The sequence below is a fragment of the Telmatherina bonti genome (assembly GCF_933228915.1).
Source record: "Telmatherina bonti genome assembly, chromosome: 6".
NCBI classification, from domain to species: domain Eukaryota; kingdom Metazoa; phylum Chordata; class Actinopteri; order Atheriniformes; family Telmatherinidae; genus Telmatherina; species Telmatherina bonti.
In genome coordinates, this window is record NC_136624.1 from 28,326,514 (window position 1) to 28,344,368 (window position 17,855).

Below are 17,855 nucleotides of genomic sequence, written 5' to 3' on the forward strand. Positions count from 1 at the left end.
ATCAGTTTGAAAACTGCAATGAAAAACGACAATGCTGTGGCAAACCGTGACTTTCAGTGAGTGTTTTAGTGTTCGACAACAGAAGTGTAACCAGGTTTTAGATTTAACACATACATCGAGGAATTGTGCTAAAGCAAGAGCAGGAAGTGTCAAATTGAGCATGGCTGTGTGTTTAATTTCTACAAATACAGAAAGCTTTTGTTCTTAAATAGTACTTAAAAACCTACTGGGATATATTATCGTCACTGTGAATAGATAGACCTTTGTTAGTTAAAGGAAATAAATCAGAGGAGATGTGATGAGAGGACAGCCGTCGCTGCTCTTCAGGAAGCTGTCTTTGGTCAAACTGTAAAGACTTGCTGTGCTTTACTAGCTGCCTTTGGCCAGGATAAAAATAATAAATAAATAAAATTTAAACGGTTTATAAAAATGGTAAGAGTGAAACTGACTAAATTTATATAATCAATAGACTAAAACGTCTTGTGCACAAAGAACAATAATAGTACACCTTAGACAAAACAATAAATGATAAAAGTTGAAGATTTTTTTAATAAAATCATATTAAACAACATATAAGATAAGTGTATTTACATCAGATTTAGGCTTGTAATGTGGGTTTGAACGACAGCAAAAATCCTAACTTCTATTTCTACTTGTTTGCAACATTACTTAGATAAGCTGAACGTGAAGGAGGCTTTTGAAGAATACTGTCATGGAAGCGAGGTTACTGTATGTGAAAGAATTTTCCAAAGAAAATAGTTTATTAAGTTCAGAACGGCCTCCCTTGTTTCACATTTAACTTGTCTTTTCTGCTCTGCAGGTAATCATTTATATCTGTTCCTCTTTTTAGTTGCTGCCCACATGCTCCTCTCTTCACCTCTTGTGGTGTTTATGCTCCATAACCAAAGATGCCACTTCACTGGCACACAAACAAACTCGCTGTGAGACACCACCGTCCTGTGTGTATGCGTGTGCGTGTGAATTAGAAACTCACACGTACTGCAAAGAATGTGTAGAGACGTGCACGAGTGTTCAGGTCTCTCCATGCTCTCATGTGCTAATGAATGAGACAGTGAAGGGAAATTTTGACACCAGCCACTGTGAAAAGTGCATAATGTATCGAAATAATGAAAGTTGCCTCCGCTTTTTAACATTCTGGGGATGCTGCCTCCATTTCGTGGCTCTTTGTATAAACACTCGTGGCTTTAATAACTTGTGGAGCGGCCTGGTTATTGACCCAGTCGGTCATTCTCCTCCATTCCTAATCAGCAGCAGCAGTGCCTGGGGCTTTGCATTCTCTATTAGCCTCCACATTTACATCCTGCTGCAAGTGTGGAAGGGCTGGTTGCCACAAGCACTGCCACATCTGTGTGGCCCACCATCATCAGCCTTAGTTGATATTACATATACCTGATAATAACATGGGGAGAAAAGGCTCCAGACTACAAATGCATTCCATTTGTATACACTATTACATTTTTTTTAACGGTTTCCGTTGTATATTGATTATTTCCTCTTCACTTTTAGGTTACTACTTCGAAATTCCTTCAATTGGAGCCATCAGAATCAACACACAGGTAAGATACAGTGCATGCACAAGCTACTGATTAGTCCACAAAATAAAAAACTACAGTTATTCCTTTATGGGTTTCATAGTATTGATAGAACAAATTCCTCAGCCCTCATTTCACCACCTCGTGTTGGAAAATTAAAATCAGAGCTTTTCTGTATTTCATCAGACAAGGCACAATCATACTTGCATGGTAAGGCTAATGTTCAGGCCTGTGAAATACTCAGGAACCTCAGTAATTTACAGCAATTAACACTTGTTTGCAGCCTATGAAATTCACATTCACCTGTGCTGTTAATGTGTGTGAAGTACTCAGGGCCAGGGGTGTGTAAATTACTTCAATTTGCAATTTAATGGCAGTAAAATAATGGAATGGAGCCTTCCATTTTCACTGGATGGAAAAAAGAAGATACTGAAATTGCATATTTGGTTGTGAAATCTGGTATTTTTGGTTTCTTTGTGCAATATGGCATAACCTTGGGTAAGCTAATAATAATACTAATATTGGCTCTTTATTACATTTGATGGTTGCCGTGATATCTAGCACTTACTGCATTATTGTAGTTTTCACATCTGCCCTGTAGAGGCGTAGATTTTTAGGCAAAGTCTGCAGAAGTTTAGAGCTTGCAGGCAGTAAAAAACATAATTTCCCCCTGCTGAGCCCATTTCTTGGGGTTGTGTGTGATGTACACATCCAATGTGTGTTTAATACCTTAATAAAGTTGGCTGTCATGATACACTAGACAGTTGCAGATTGTGATCAAGAGAGAAAGAGTAAGACACCTTTATTGATCCCAAAGCTGGGAAACAAGGAGTTGCAGCCGCACACGAGGACTTCAAGATTCAAAGAAACACACTGAGTAATCAGCTTGTCCAATATATGTACATACAATAGAAACAAATATCTGGAAACAGAATTGCACCATGATTTTCAAGTGTTTTTATAACAATTTTACAAAACTGTTAACTCAAGATTTGAAATTCTATTTAGAAAATCACATTTGTCAGGATTTACCGATTCATCATCACCCATTCATCAAAAGATCTGTTAGCAAGGCCTGTTTTTGTAGATTATTTGACGCAAGGAGAGCTGTTTTTAACATGGGTTTCAGAAACAATATAAAGGGACACCAGGAAGGGGTAGAATTATGTGTGAAAGACACATCCAATGGCTGGTTTTTACCAAACAATGTCATCCAGTGAGTCAGACTCAGGCCGTGTCCCAATCCCTTCCATTTCTCGGCCCAAACACTTGGATCCTTCCTTCTTTGTTGGTATTTACAGAGTCCTGTTTGAACAAACAGATTGGCAGTTCATTTTCAAGGAAAAGGTTTTAACTTGTGGCACTTTTAATCTCTTTAAAGCTTCTTATCCATTTGCAGACAGTCTGAAAACACTGTTGGGGCAAAAGTTAGATTTGTGCTTTAGTATTTCATAAAAAAGTGACTGAAGACAGCACAGCTGGAATGACTCCAGACTGGAAGTGACAGGTGGAGATGGACTTTATCTGGAAGCAAAGTAAAAGTAAAGGCTTCCACATGTTGTCTTTTTCACACACACAGCTCCACTCTTGCTTCTGCAGACACACTCACACTCACAATTTCATCATCTCCATGCACTCGGTCCCCTCGCTCCTCTGCCACATTCGCTTGAGGCACAACAAGCTTTGAGAGGCCCTTGGGAAAACCTCATTCCAGCTGCAGAAATCGACACAGTTCTTTGGTGGTAGAGGAGCAACAGCACACTCCTCCTTCCCCCTTTTCTTGCCTCTCTGCCAGCAACCCTCCGTTTCACAGCCCCCGGTGAGCGATCAAGCCCTAGAATAGACTGTCAGCTGTTCCATTAACTCTGGCATATTTATATTCTGAGAACTGCCACTTACTCTAATAGGTTTTCTGAAGGTGGTTGACTAAAGCTCTCTGTATAGGCCCAGAAGACACTTTGAAGCTTATGTTATTTAACCAAACTTTGCCCTTCAATATCACACACTCATCACATAGTCTCGCTTGCACAAGACGGCAAACACTCCAACTATGGACTACAGAGAGCAACATATTAAGTGCTACCTTGACTACACTGATGTGTGACTCAAGGAACAGTTTTGAAAATATGTGGTGTGTTTGTGCCGTTTTGTGTTTTTATTATCTAACCATGTTTTTTCTTTGGAATATTACTTGACCAACAATAACTTTCCAGCCTTTAGTTGTCATGTTACTCTTATACCACACCGATGAGACTACTTAACCACCGTGGTTGCTATGATACTCAGCAGCATTTAAACAACACACAGTGATGCTGCAGAGGTCTATATGGCTCTGTTTCCTTTATGCCACATGTATCTCGTTGCTGACTTGTTATGGCTCCTAGATTGTTCTAGCCAAGCGGAAAATTTCCCCTATATCCCCGTGAAAAGGTCTGCTGTCATTGTCCTGATGGAATATCTCCCCGTGGCGCATTAAACTGGACTTTTATTGAGCTAATAATAGAATAGGTTACGCCTGTCAGCACCTCACTGTTCAGACGACAGAAAACAAACGGTCAAAATCATGATGCTGAATTAGCTGTGTTCCAATGCAAGGTAACCCTTTAGTGCATCAAGGATAGGTGCAAAAATGATCAGACATCTGTGATTACTCCCTTTTTCATTTGAAGAGCGCAGAATTTTGTCCTTTATACAAGAGCTGCTAATGTTTCCAAAATTATTCTTGAACCCAACACGACCTGCTGGTTTTTTTGTGTGTGTTTTTTGTGTTTATACTTGCGCATAATTCCTTGACTTTTGGACTAATTTCTGATGAGTAGAGTACTTAAGAGGAATTTAGAGCGATAGAAAATGTGGGCCAAAATATAGACACAATTTTTTCTTTATTTTATAATAGAGACTGTAATTGTCTCGTGTCAGCCTGCTCATTTCTATGATCACATTAAGTTTAATATAAGTGTCCTGAGGTCACTCAGCTTGTAATTTTATCAAATTTGCACTCTTCTCAAAATGACACGGATCAATAGATTGTTTACAAAAAGGACATCTGAGCTGTTTGCTGAGGTGAAAACAGAGGAATGTAGCAAATATGATGCATTACTAGTAGACTTAACCCCTCACCTCTTTTCACAATCGCTGTGGGACATTCACACAGTGCCGGCGTTGACAGTGGAGCCCCTGGGAAATGGTGTGTTTGCACGTTGTGCCATTGACACCCTTAATGTGTTTTTAATAGCTCCTTCATAATGATGAAAAACGGCCTTGAGTGGCTCAGAACTGGAGGCTTTATGGCTCGGCAGGACCAGGATGCTGTTGCTGGTGGCCTGCTGGTTTATGTGGTGATAGAGAGACAAGGCCGGTCAGGGACTTGCGGTTTTATGACAGATTAATGTTGGGAAGGCTTTTTGAGCACTCTGCCTTTAATACCAGAACACGACGAGTGCTATAAATGTCTGTTTGATCATTGGCATTTATTGCAAGTGGTCAAAGCACTTTGTGTGATGTTGCTGCTGCAGGAGTATCTGGATGTCCTGGGCCGTCCTATGGTTCTGGCGGGGCCAAAAGCTAAGCAGGTGCAGTGGACAAATGTTTACCAGGATGCACTGGTAAGTGAGGATTAAAGGCATGTTTTTATGTTGTTGGGTTTTTTTTATTAGGGATATAATGTAGGATTTCATGTACATTTCTTCTATGACCCTACTAGCTTTTTGGTCATTAATACTTACACATTTAGCTATTTATTGTCTGCAAAACAAATGCAAGACTTGCAAAGTTATGTGAACTTCTTGAACACTTAAATTTGGCCTCATCTAAGCTTTTGCTCTATATGTTTAATTATCACATGTAACAGTTACTTTGTATAATAAATTTCAACACTTTGGATGCAGCTGCTCAACATGAATGGGTTTAATGTGCCTGCTTTTGACTGGTACTCTGTATTTTATGTTATTGCCATTCATTTGTCTGAAAGGACTGCCAGTTTAGGATCAAGGTTTACAGTTACCATTTCTGTAAACTCTGAATAGGGCAGATTTTTTTAATGATATTTGTGACTTAGCAGTGGATATTCAATCCTCAAAATCTACTAACATTTCTGACATTATTTTAATAGGGTTTGGGCCTTGTCATCACTGGCACAATGCCAGTATTCAACCTCACTGTGGACAGTGTAAGCTCTCAGGTAAAAGAAAAAAAAAAAAAAAAAAACAGGACAAAACTATAACACAAAATAAGAACTCATACTTTTACATTCACCTGCACAGCAAGCACCATAACTCCTATTATTATTATTATTATTATTATTATTATTATTATTATTATTATTATTATTATTATTATTATTATAGAAAAAAATCTAGTCATTCTATTGGTATGACTATAAAGTCCCTCAAGCATAGATAAGAGTTTCAGATTTTATTTGCAACCTCATTTTTGCTCTTTACTATCATCAATCATTTGTAATGGCGCCTCTCAGCTGCAGCTCTCCAAGGCAACACCTCCACCCTGAGGTGACAACAGACATCACAACAAGTCATCTGTCGTATCCAGTCACATCCACAGAACAGTTACATCTAGGCTTTAAGTGTCCACAAGTAAAGAATTTAACCTGAACTTATCACAGAGAAACCAACCGTCTCACTTTAGAATAGATTCCGATTGCACACAAAGTGATAAGTTAGGTGTCATTTTTAACATGGTAATGGCATAGCTATCTAATATTTGCTGGAGCTGTGGAAAATAGGCTAAATGCTTCTATTTTCATCCAGAATCAGCTTATCCTTGGGGTCATGGGAGTAGACGTTGCAATCAACGAAATCAAAAAGAAGACACCGACATACAGAGTGAGCATGTCTTACGCGCCTCATTCACCTTTTTCTGATTAAAAAAAACTGTTTAGTAATATTTTAATCCTTTACAGCTTGGAGCTAATGGCTACACTTTCGCCACTGACCCAAATGGTTATGTATTGCTGCATCCCAACCTGCAACCCAAGGTAGGCCCAACTCTGAGCTCCTTCCTGCCTGTGTTGCTTCTCCCGCTACTAACTCTGGTCCCTGTTGACCAGATGTTTATTCACCTCAACCATCTTCCACTCTGCTGTCTTCTTCAGATCATTAATTTCAGGGAACCCGTCACTCTTGACTTTCTGGATGCAGAACTGGAGGACAGCAACAAGGAGGAGGTAAAACCAGCTTCCTTAAGGAATGATGTCTAACTTGTAGGTTTCATCTTTCCATTTAAGCGTTTCAGCATTCCCTCTTACACAAAAGCCTTTGGCTTGCTTTCCAGATCCGTCGACAGATGATTGATGGCAAACCAGGGCAAAGAAAAATCAAGACGCTCATTAAGTCAGTTGATGAGGCAAGTTATCAATTTGTGAGACTCAATCATGATCCAAAGATGCACCTTCCTCATTGGCTTTGTAATGAATCTGAATCGCTTACTGTGTTTACTGTCTTTTCTTTCCCTCTAATTATGGGAAGTATGATGTGCTAGAAAGTGTTTCTTATTGCTGTCTGTGGTCACCAACAGAGGTATATTGACGAAGCCATGCGGACATACACATGGACTGCCGTCAATGGTACAGATTATAGGTAGGTTTGAAACCAAATATGTATCACCTGATACACAAATTGGTGAGCGAAGTTCAAGTTTGATTCTTTTGATTAGTCTGTTTTAGGTCAAGATATGCGAGTTTCATCCTGTTAACTCATCAATCAGTCATGTTTATGAGGCAGTCAAGAGCTGCCTGCTGATTTTGCCTGCTGTGTGTACATTAAGTCCTCTATCTGAATTACCCACACTAAAACTGTTTTTCTCACTTTCTATTTTTATTTATTTCTTTGCTTAAACCGAGCATAAATTATTTCTAAAGTTTACTCATCTCCAAACCTGATTAAAGTAACCTCAATATGGCATTTTTTAAGAAGGTTTACAAGGTATCTGCTGTTTTAGACAAGCTTATTTGTGTTGGACAGTTCGTGACCAAGTTCCTTCCATAAAACATTAAACATTAACAACATAACAGAAGGATGAAAAAGTTGTAAAATGCAGCAAACTACACAAGAAAATCATAATAAATTCCTAAATTAAATAAGAATGATTAAAAGCAAGAAATTTACTGTGCAGAGATCATGCAGAGGTTAATAAGAAACAAAATATTTTTAACCTGGATTTAAAAGTTTCTACATTTGGTGAAAGTTTTATCTCTACTAACATTTTGTTCCACTTGTTTGCAGCATAACAGTGAAAAGCTGCCTCTCCATGTTCAGTGTGAACTCTGGACTAGTTGGACTGAGGCTTTGGCTATGGAAGCTCTACTTGGTTTATATTCACTGAACATATCACAGATGTATTCTAGGCCCAAACTGTTCTGGTCATTATGGTTTTAAAATAAACTCTGCCACTGACTTGAAGCCAGCGTGAAGATTTTTAAACTTACGTGAGGTGTTCAGATGTCTTAGTCCTGGTTAAAGCTCCAGCAGCAACGTTTTACATGAGCTGCAGAGGTTTAATGCTCTTTTTAGGAAGTCACCAACAGTTATTTGGTCCACTAAAGAAGAAGGCATGAATGAGTTTCTACTGGTCTCTCTAGGAGGCAAATCAGAAATATGCTGATATTTCTGAGTTGTCTTAGGGGCAGCTTTGATGTGGCTGCTGAAGTTCAGATCTGAGTCTAGCAACACTCCAAGGCTACAAAATCAGTTTCAATCGATTTGAAGAGATTTAGTTTTACCTGGTGGCAGCCTGCATGGATCTAGTAGGGAATGAAAATATGAAATGTATAAATGAAAACTGTATTTTTTTAAACTATCTAATTTTTTTTTAAACAAATATTTTAAAAAGTTGTTTATTCAAGTCACTAGATTTTTAACATTTTTGTTTATATCAATCTAACTTTTATAGCTCTCCAGCAAAGCTTGGAAGAGTACGCTCAAACTTTATTTTAATAAAAATGTGTATATTTGCAGTTTCCCAAAAAACAGACTTAGACATGTTTAAACTGCGATTCAATTCACCTCCAGATATTTAGAGAACTGTCTTATTTAATTTCTATGGATGTTTTTTATCCAGATTTACTCAATTATTATTCAAAGTCACAGATAATGGTGCTGATTCTCTTCATATACCAATTAATCATTTAGTTAATTATATGTGAGCAGCTGCACAGAGTACTAAGGTTAACATAACAGGACACATCTTTCAGTTTGATCCTATTCATAGCTTTAAGTAAAAGATCAAATACATTTACAGACGTAATGTGCATATGGAGTTACTGGTAATTACTGGTAATCAATACCATATATAGCAATGTAAAACTAATATTTCTCATTTATTATCTACATTATGTAAAGAATATTGACTGAAGTCACTATTAAATTTGCTCAGTGTCATTCAAAAAGACATGCTGACATGTTCAGCACCAAACAACAAAGTTAGCGACTACCTGTTGAACAGAAGCAGGACAAGATCCAGGTTCAGGCACTCGGAGTGGTTTTAAAGTTAAAAGGCCTTAAATTGAATGAGGTATTAACATCAATAACATTACACCAACACGTATTAGCTACAACTTCTTCTTTAGCTGGTGAACATCGTTGAGAGATCTTTAGCATTAGTGATTTCTAAGGAAAAATATTAAAAAGCTGACTAATTTGTTGGTCATTTGCAAGCAAATCGCCGTAAGCAAAACAAGATATGCAAATAAAACAAATGCCGTTTATCGTTAAAATACTCTACAGGATAACTTCACAAAGCATTAAATGAGATCCAGCAACAACAATCGTGTATCACAGCACCTTTCTGACAATACTAAATGATCTTTAACCTCGATGCAGAATATGTGTGGATATTCCTTTCCAGCTGGTTGGGACGTTTGCCCAGATTGACTTTTTCAGCATGGAATTGAAATTTAGAACAAAAGAAATCATTTCAAATAATAAAATAAAAGATTAGATCTTTCAGTCTCCTTTCTTTACATCTTTCTACCAGCTATAAAACCAAGGTTAAAGTGAGCATTTACGTTTTAAACATTAGCTTTTAAGGTTTCAGCTACTGCAAATGTGTGTGTTGGATCACTTTGCATACAGCGTGTCAGGGAGAAATACGCATCAGAGTGCATAAATGTCACTTTCCAAACCTTAGGAATAAGAACGATTTAATGGACTCTGTGGAGGTTTCATTGGAGATTCTGGTCCTGTAACGTAATACTTTTCCAAGATTGCATATGTAACCTTTAAAGGGTGCCCCAAGTCTGGATTTAAGTAAGTTCTTGTTTTCATCTGTATGTTTATGACGACTGATGCGTTTGGCTGCTACATTCCTGATTTTCTCCATCTGCCTCATTATCTCAGTCTAGGGTTGGTACTGCCCACATATAGTGAAAACCACATCAAGGCCAACATAAGTGACCAGATCCTTCAGGTGCAGTGTAAGTACTGGGAATACCCAGCATCCTCCATGCTCTGTCTCTCCTCCTCTTTCCTCCTTTTCTTTCTTCTCTCTATTCCTAATATGACCTTAAGCTCCAAATCAGTCCTCTGTCGCGGGTCTCCAACATCATCATAGGGAGTGTCCAAGTGGAGTCACCTACCCCCTCCTCCCCTGATCCCCTTTCCCTCTTCTCTATGCTCTCTGATAGGCAGGATCATACAGTGCCCGAGTCCCCCTCCTCCTCCTCCTCCTCCTCCTCCTCCTCCTCCTGTCTTCATGCTGTGTTGTAAAATGGTGATGTTTTTTCTTCACACTGGCTGAAGAAAAAAATAACTGAACTGACAGAAAGGTGAAAGCTGTGGTTTTACTGTGTTACTCAGGTGAAAATAATGGTGACCTTTGTGCTATTATTTTTTTTGCCAAATGCTCTCGCCTCTTCTCCACCAAGTAATGATTCTGAAGCATCTGTGTTCAAAGTATTGGATGTTCTGAGAAACTGTGAAAACATGCATGCTTTTCACTCCTTCTTTTACTTTTATGATTTGAGGAATTTTCCGTTTTTCTCGTGTGTGTCATTTTTTTATTTTTTCTTATTTATTTATTTATTTTTTATCTTTGTTTGACTGTGTGAGATGTTTATCAGCTTTGGAATCATTCAATTGATAAACTCCCACATGGCCAGGAATACTGGCTCGTCAACTGTGGGAGTTTCTGTGGGTCTGAATAGGGACACGTGTTGTTCCTTTCATTCTTTCTTTATCCAGACCCTAATACTCCCCTCTTTCCTGGTGCATTTGAATTTTTTTTTTTTATTATCATTTCTCATAATTACTGGTTTTTGTCTTTACTGTTTTTTCATTTTTTGTAATACCTAATTTTTTCCTTTCTTCTGTTGTTTTTCTGTTTCCTGGTTTGCCTTTGCAAATACAATGTTTGCTCTTCCTTTCTTTTACTCTCTTGTCTTGTTTGACTTTAATTGGTTTCTTTCTTTCAAGAAAACAATATTTTTATTCAAAGAGTAATTGAATAAAATATTGTCTGTGATCCCCCCCTTCCCACCCGATCCTCTGTTTCTTTTCTTGCTCACTCCTTCTCTGATGGATCCACACAGTGCTAAACACCAAGGGCAAGTATACTCCATATTGGTCCACGTTCCCTCCCTCTACTTCCTACTCCCTATTGCTTCCTCCTCCTTCCCTCACCTCTTGTCCTAACCCCCACCCCTCCTGCTGCCCCCTTCCTACCCTCACCTGTCCCAGCCTGCTTGCCTCTGTTCCTGCCCGTCTTGCTTTCAGGATTTCCTTCCTCTTTTTTATCCTCCTTCTCTTCCTCTTTTAATCCCTTCTTTTCTTCTTCCCCCCCTCCCCCTGTTGCTGCAGCTCAAATCTCACATTCTGTTACAATGGCTCCTTCACTCCCCAACCTCACCCTCCCTCCCACATATTCACTGCTCCAAACACAAACAAAACAAACACACACGCACACACAAATAAATGTGTATTGCACCCACGGATGGCAGATATTCATGTTCTCTGTTAAAATGTGTCTTTTGCCCCCCCTCCCCTCCCCATATCAATCTTTTTTCTTCTATAGAAAGCTGCAAAAGTTGTTTCCTTTCTCTGCCTCTGTCTCCTTTTATCCCTCACTCTAATTTCTCTCCTTTCCTTTCTAATTCACTCTTTTTTTCTCTCTCTTTCTGTCTTTTCCTTACTGTAGCACGAGCTCATAAATGTCATGTCTTACACCAAGGCTTAAGTATTGACAAAAAATGACTCAGATTTGTTCTTGATATTTCCATCTTATTAGTGTCACAGGTTCATGTGAACACAGAGCTCTACATACAGTTAAAGATTTCAACTTATTTGCTGCAGCATTTATTGATGCAGGAACACACTAATGTCTGTGCCACACCAAACCCTTACTGTATATCATCATGTATATGGTATTTGTTATTTACAGTAGAGCAAATAGATTTCTCTGGTGGTCACAAAATCAGTTGTTGCTTACTGTACAGATGTATAGACACACTTTAACACTTTGTGGTTTGTTAGCTGCCGTAGTATCTAAGCTGTAGCTGGAAGCTCTGCAGCATGCAGACTGAGCCTACAGGGCTGAGCTGTGTTCTGGCCCCACTAGGACCCCCACCCCCATGTTGTCAGGTGTCTCCGTGCCACTAAGCACAGCACCCGACTCCTATGTCGTCCCTCTGTACACCCTGTCTCCATCAGCTTGTTTTCCCCTCCCTACTCACCCCTCAGACTGCCATGGGCACGGCCCAAGACTTCCTCAGTAAAGCTGACCCCGGATGTGCACGGCATTGTGGGCGGAAAACTACCTGGGCACACTCTATTTTAGCTGTCTAAATAAATGTCTAATCCCTCCTCCGGATTTAGATTTAGGTCCTGACTCTATGAGAAAAAGACCTGTGGGATTCATCGCAGACTCATCTGTAGTGACTTTGGAGACGGATGATATTTTGTTTTTGTGTTTTGTTCATGATGGATCAACGGAAGTTGCCCTTTCAACATGCCCTTCACAATGCAATGCATTTCCTCTGATTATGTGTCTCTCTGAGTCCTCTCCCCTTGCCAGTCTGGGGGGTGACCTCTTCCATCAGGACCTTCACCCACCTCCCCTGCAAAAGTTGGCCATGTTGATGCCTGCCTGATGTAAAAGCACTCATTGTGGGCAATGTGTCTGAGAACTTGCTTCCCAACAACGTGGTTAGTCAGTTCTCAGACATCCAAAATGTAATTAATCTATAACGAGACATAATCAGAAAATGTTGAATGGAAAAAACAACAAAAAGTCAAACTAAAGGTGTGAGTGCTTGTGAAATTAAAGCGGTCGTACATTGAGTCAGGTTTCACTTTAGGCACCATATTGGCTAACGCTGGTGTTCCCATGATACCTCAGTGTTGCTATGGTAAAGTCCTTTCTGCGTCCCTGCACCTCTGAAGAACAGCTGCTGTTTACCCACAGCTCCCCGCTGCTCTGTCCACTGCTCTCCCTGGATAATCTCCCCTTTCTGTTGCAGATTTTGAATCTCTGCTGCCAAACAGTTTTGAGTCTGAAGGACATGTATTCATTGCTCCCAGGTAGCCCTGTGTGTCTCTGCTTGCCGTCGTAATTGGCCATCAGTGTTTCGGTTTTGTCTTCACATCGTTTGATGCACAGTATATCTTTTGATGATTGCAACTTTTCAAATTTCATGTCTGTCGTCTGCTTTTTTCTAGTTTCCTTTTATAGAAATTGCTAAATTTGTAAATTTTCCTAAATAGTTTTCATTTTGTGTAGAGCAAGAATCACCAACTTCAGTCCTCGGTAGCCGGTGTCCTGCAGGTTTTTGAAGGTTCCCTTCTGCAACACCTAAAATGGATTTGCAACAGCTTGTTGTCAAGTTCTGCACAACTCTATTACAGACCCATTCAGTTGTATCAGGTGTGTTGCTGCAGGGAAACATCCAATAAATGCAGGATACCGGCCCTAGAGGACCAGAGTTGCTGATCTCTGCTGCAGAGTTTAAACTTAAAGTGGTCAAATCCTTAAAATGAATTGTTATGAAAAATATTTAACACAGCATAATTATTTATTTATTTATTTATGAGTTTTATTTATTTATTAGTTTATTTAAGACCTTTGCATGTTGCTACTGTGGTGTTGCATGTTTGTATTACACAGACAATATTTGCAGCTACTGGCTTGACTGCTTAGTATGATGCCAAGAATATAAAACATTTTTTTTTAAAAATGTTCAGTTTTTATTGAATAAAACTGAAATCTTATGCATGTCTTGTCTGTTCGGTTGTAAAGTCGTTGTGGTTTTAAAGTTTTTGGCTGAATCCTGAAGCACTGTCTTTGCCTGTGCTGTGCTCACCAGTACAATCCACCTGTTGTTTTCACTGCTGACAATATTGGAAATATAAGCTCTGGGATACACATGCTACGCACATTAGCATCAAGTAACATGTATGTGGGTTCATCATCTCACTCTGCTGTGTCTTTCAGTAAGAAAAAAAAGTTTTAGTATGTGTTTTATCCTTTTTACTGAGTTTTAATGCCTCACCTTTTCCTCAGGGAGTACTGCAATGATCTTGAACTGTCCAACAACAACACTGAGTTCTTGATCAACTTCATCGCTCTTATGGAGAAGGTGACACCAGACTCCAAACAATGTGAGACTTACTATTATTTTTTTTTTTTTTTTTTTTTAAAGTTAAATTGTAACATATTAGTAAGCCCCATTTTTGTCTTGGTATATCCCTTTATTTGGAGAAACAGATATACCTCACAGCTAAGAGCACCGCTCCACCTAAAATGTGTATTAACCCACAGCTGAAAAGAGTTTCTAATAAATGCATTGTTGACTTCTCTTCCAGAAATATTTAGTTTTACAAGAAATCATTGCATTGTAAAATGATATTATGTAAATTAAAGCCCTAATTTAAAAGACTAATGTCTTGCAGCAAATGAAAAACTTTTCATGTGGTTTATTAAGCTGAATAAAATATGACAGTGTGACAGCCTATTCCTTTTAAAACAACTCTCGAATTGTAATAAAATGATAAAATGTGAGCAACAGCAGAAATAAAATGCATTTCACATTTCAGCTCACCTGTGGAGACATGCCATTTGCACAGACACAGCAAAATCCTGAACTGTGCAGCTCTGTAATCCTTTTTCTTTGCTATTAGGTGATAATTTGCTTCTTCACAACCTGATTCTGGACACCGGCATCATCAGACAGCTGGTTGAGAAAGTGTGGAAAAATAAAGACCTGAATACGTGAGTATCACCAACCAGAAACGGAACAAAGTGTGTTTGTCAGACTCCAAACTAAAGATACATTTTCTATTTGTCTTTTTCTGCATCCTGACATTTAGATATGGCTTCCTTGCCGTGTTTGCTGCTACTGATGGAGGCATAACTAGAGTCTTTCCGAACAAGTGAGTGTGGTCTTCATCAGAAACGTCTGTGTAGACTAGAGCGCTTTTGTAGATCTCGTGTTCCTTTTTGTTTGTGACATTCTGTAAGCTTGTGCGATACGCTTAGCAAGGAGCGTGTTCGTTAGAAATTTACTATCTCTGGTCTTAAATCTTAGGGCTGCAGAAAGCTGGGAGGAAGACCCTGAGCCGTTTAATGCCAGCTATTACCGCCGCAGCCTCGACAACAAGGGCTACATCTTCAGAGCGCCTTATCGAACAGGTGAATGATGTTCTTTGTCTCTGGTTGTGTAACTCTCGCAGAGCTTTGTAATTGCGTGTCTCTTTGTTTCTAACTCCCCCCCTGCCTTGTTTCTCAATTTGTTTTGGTCTTACAGCCAGGGATGAGCTGCTGAACCCAGAAAACGACACCATAGGAATTCTGGTCAGCACGGCTTTGGAAATTACAATAGGAGGGAAAACCATCAAACCTGCAGGTGAGTCGACTGCAGAAACAGAAAACAAGATCCTTGTGGTGACAGATGTTAATGTTGCAGAGCAAATACATGCTTTTAGTCTTTTTGTTGTGCTAACTATTTGTGCATCTTCAGTCTGTCGTGATAAACCTACTAAAATAATTTGATTTTTTTCTTAGTTGTTGGAGTGAAACTAGACCTTGAAGCCTGGACAGATAAGTTCAAGATTCTCGCCAGCAACCAAACAGACAACCGTCAAAGCTCAAATACGGTACAGTAGATAGATTTACAAGACATATGCTGTATGAAGTGTTTGTTATGTTTTTATGCTTTTGTCTATTTAGTTTCAGTAACTATGTTTTCTTTCTGTAACAGTGTGGACTAAACAGAAACTGTGAGATGGACTGTGAAGCCAACAGTGATGTAAGAATTCACTTCCTGTTCTCTGCTTGAATATCTGTACTCAAGTGCTAGTCTCCAGTTAACGTCTATTGTGTGTCTGTCTGTCTGCAGGATCTCTTGTGTTACTTAATAGACGATGGAGGATTTCTGATTATGTCCAATCAGAAGGATGACTGGAACAAGGTTTTATGGAAAACTGATTAAATGTTTTACATTCCTTTCTGACTGTAGCACTGAGCCTGATCGCTGGTCCTTTTCCTTGCAGGTGGGAATGTTCTTTAGTGATGTTGACCCATTCTTGATGTACGCTCTGTACAACAACTCCTTCTACAAACGCAAGCAGTCATTTGACTACCAGTCTGTGTGTGAACGACTGACGAACAGTGAAGCTGGAGCTGCACCCAGAGGGGTGTTCGTGGTAAGTACACCAAAAATGGTAGGTGGATTCATGCAACAGTTTTTGGCAAAGACTGGATACTTTACCCAAATACCTGATCCAATAAGTGCTAGTACTAGTGTATTAATGACACCTGACAACCATAGACTGTATATAAAAAGATGGACGTAGCCTCCGTGATGTCACCCTATAAGTTTCTGAAGAGCTGAATTGAAGCTCGGTGGGTGGTTCCTACCATCGCCATCTTGGTAGGGGCGTGTGTGTCATCTCACCCAGAAAATACATATTTGCGCAAAGAGGTAGAGCTGAGAGGGGGGCTGTGAGCATGAGGATGGATGATTGACATCGAGCGAACTCCGAGCTTTCTGTAGCTAAGAGCTAACCGAGCTAACCCGGAGATAACAGGAGATAACCAGCTAATGGAAGTAAGCGGGCTAAAGCTAACTCACGTTGTTAACCGGCTAAAAACTGCAGTTGTTCTACATTCTTCTGACTTGAAGTGGGAGATTGGGTACCTGTCAATATAAAGGACACGCCCCTAAATATGCCGAACTTTGAGATTAAATTACTTTTAAACAAGCGAGTTAGAAAAAAATTCACTCCCTCCACAGTTGTCATGAAGGTAAGCCTGACCTACTGAAATGGATTTTTGTACCAGGCTGTAAACATGTTTATTTCTGCTGTGAAGTTGGCTTTTTTAACATGGGAGTCGATGGGGATTTTCTCCGTTTTGCAGCCCACCCCTAGTGGATGAGGGGGGAACTGCAGTTTTATGCACTTCCACATAGGCTTCACTTTTTACCGCCAGAGGCTCTGTCCATCTGTCATATACAGTCTATGCTGACAACACATTTCACAAAAAGGTTTCGATCAGTGATCAAAGAGAAATCTCTCTCTCTCTCTCTCTCTCTCTCTCTCTCTCTCTCTCTCTCTCTCTCTCTCTCTCTCTCTCTCTCTCTCTCTCTCTCTACCTCCATATATACTCTCTCCTCATTGGGATAAATTGAAGAGGCAACATTAAAAAGTCAAACCTGATAAATGAAAGAGGCAGACTAGAACACATGGTGCTGAATCAGTGGATGAACATATAGAGACAAGTGGATGTTTGATTAAATTAAATCCATATTCTAACTTGTTTTCCTTTATCCCTGTGTTCCTGCAGCCCACAATAGCAGATTTTGTGAATCTGGCATGGTGGACGTCGGCTGCTGCATGGTAAGCTTTTTTCACAGAAACAGACAGTCTTCACTTACTGTCCCCACAGTGTAAAAGTAGCAGATGTGGCAACAATATTGTCACAAACATCCTTCGCCTTCATTTTGAGTCCTAAATTTAGTCATTTAGTATTTAGTCATCAGCATCTTGTGCTGGAGCCAAAATAGAGGTGGTTGCATGAAAGCTATTTGACATTTTCCATGAAAAAATGTGATGCTTTCTGTGACTGTTGCAATAGCAACATTAGAATAGGAGACCTTTAAGAAAAGTCACTAAAAACATTATATGAGCATTCCCATCACACGCTTTTGTCAAGTTATCAGAAAAAGAGGTCTCAATCACATTGAAGTGAAAACTAATTAACATGACAAGGTTATGTAAAAAAGAATATTGCCCCCTTGCAAATGACAGTGAAACAAACAGACATGTACATGTGATCAAAATTCACTGGTGAATTCCA

General features: G+C 39.3%; 1 protein-coding gene across 1 annotated transcript in view; it reads left to right on the forward strand.

The window, feature by feature from the left end:
* The window catches only part of cacna2d2a (calcium channel, voltage-dependent, alpha 2/delta subunit 2a), a gene marked incomplete at both ends in the record, with an annotated part of 156,082 nt that overhangs the window by 136,169 nt on the left and 2,058 nt on the right, over positions 1–17,855 (forward strand). Inside the window, 20 exons of the mRNA XM_079241511.1 lie at positions 1,528–1,577; positions 5,069–5,158; positions 5,665–5,733; positions 6,320–6,394; positions 6,472–6,546; positions 6,664–6,735; positions 6,843–6,914; positions 7,086–7,147; positions 9,905–9,981; positions 13,021–13,081; positions 14,061–14,158; positions 14,678–14,768; positions 14,867–14,929; positions 15,085–15,188; positions 15,304–15,402; positions 15,561–15,652; positions 15,757–15,804; positions 15,895–15,966; positions 16,049–16,201; positions 17,343–17,395. Of these exons, the coding sequence (XP_079097637.1) occupies positions 1,528–1,577; positions 5,069–5,158; positions 5,665–5,733; positions 6,320–6,394; positions 6,472–6,546; positions 6,664–6,735; positions 6,843–6,914; positions 7,086–7,147; positions 9,905–9,981; positions 13,021–13,081; positions 14,061–14,158; positions 14,678–14,768; positions 14,867–14,929; positions 15,085–15,188; positions 15,304–15,402; positions 15,561–15,652; positions 15,757–15,804; positions 15,895–15,966; positions 16,049–16,201; positions 17,343–17,395 (1,576 nt within the window). The remainder of the gene's footprint in view (positions 1–1,527; positions 1,578–5,068; positions 5,159–5,664; positions 5,734–6,319; positions 6,395–6,471; positions 6,547–6,663; positions 6,736–6,842; positions 6,915–7,085; positions 7,148–9,904; positions 9,982–13,020; positions 13,082–14,060; positions 14,159–14,677; positions 14,769–14,866; positions 14,930–15,084; positions 15,189–15,303; positions 15,403–15,560; positions 15,653–15,756; positions 15,805–15,894; positions 15,967–16,048; positions 16,202–17,342; positions 17,396–17,855) is intronic.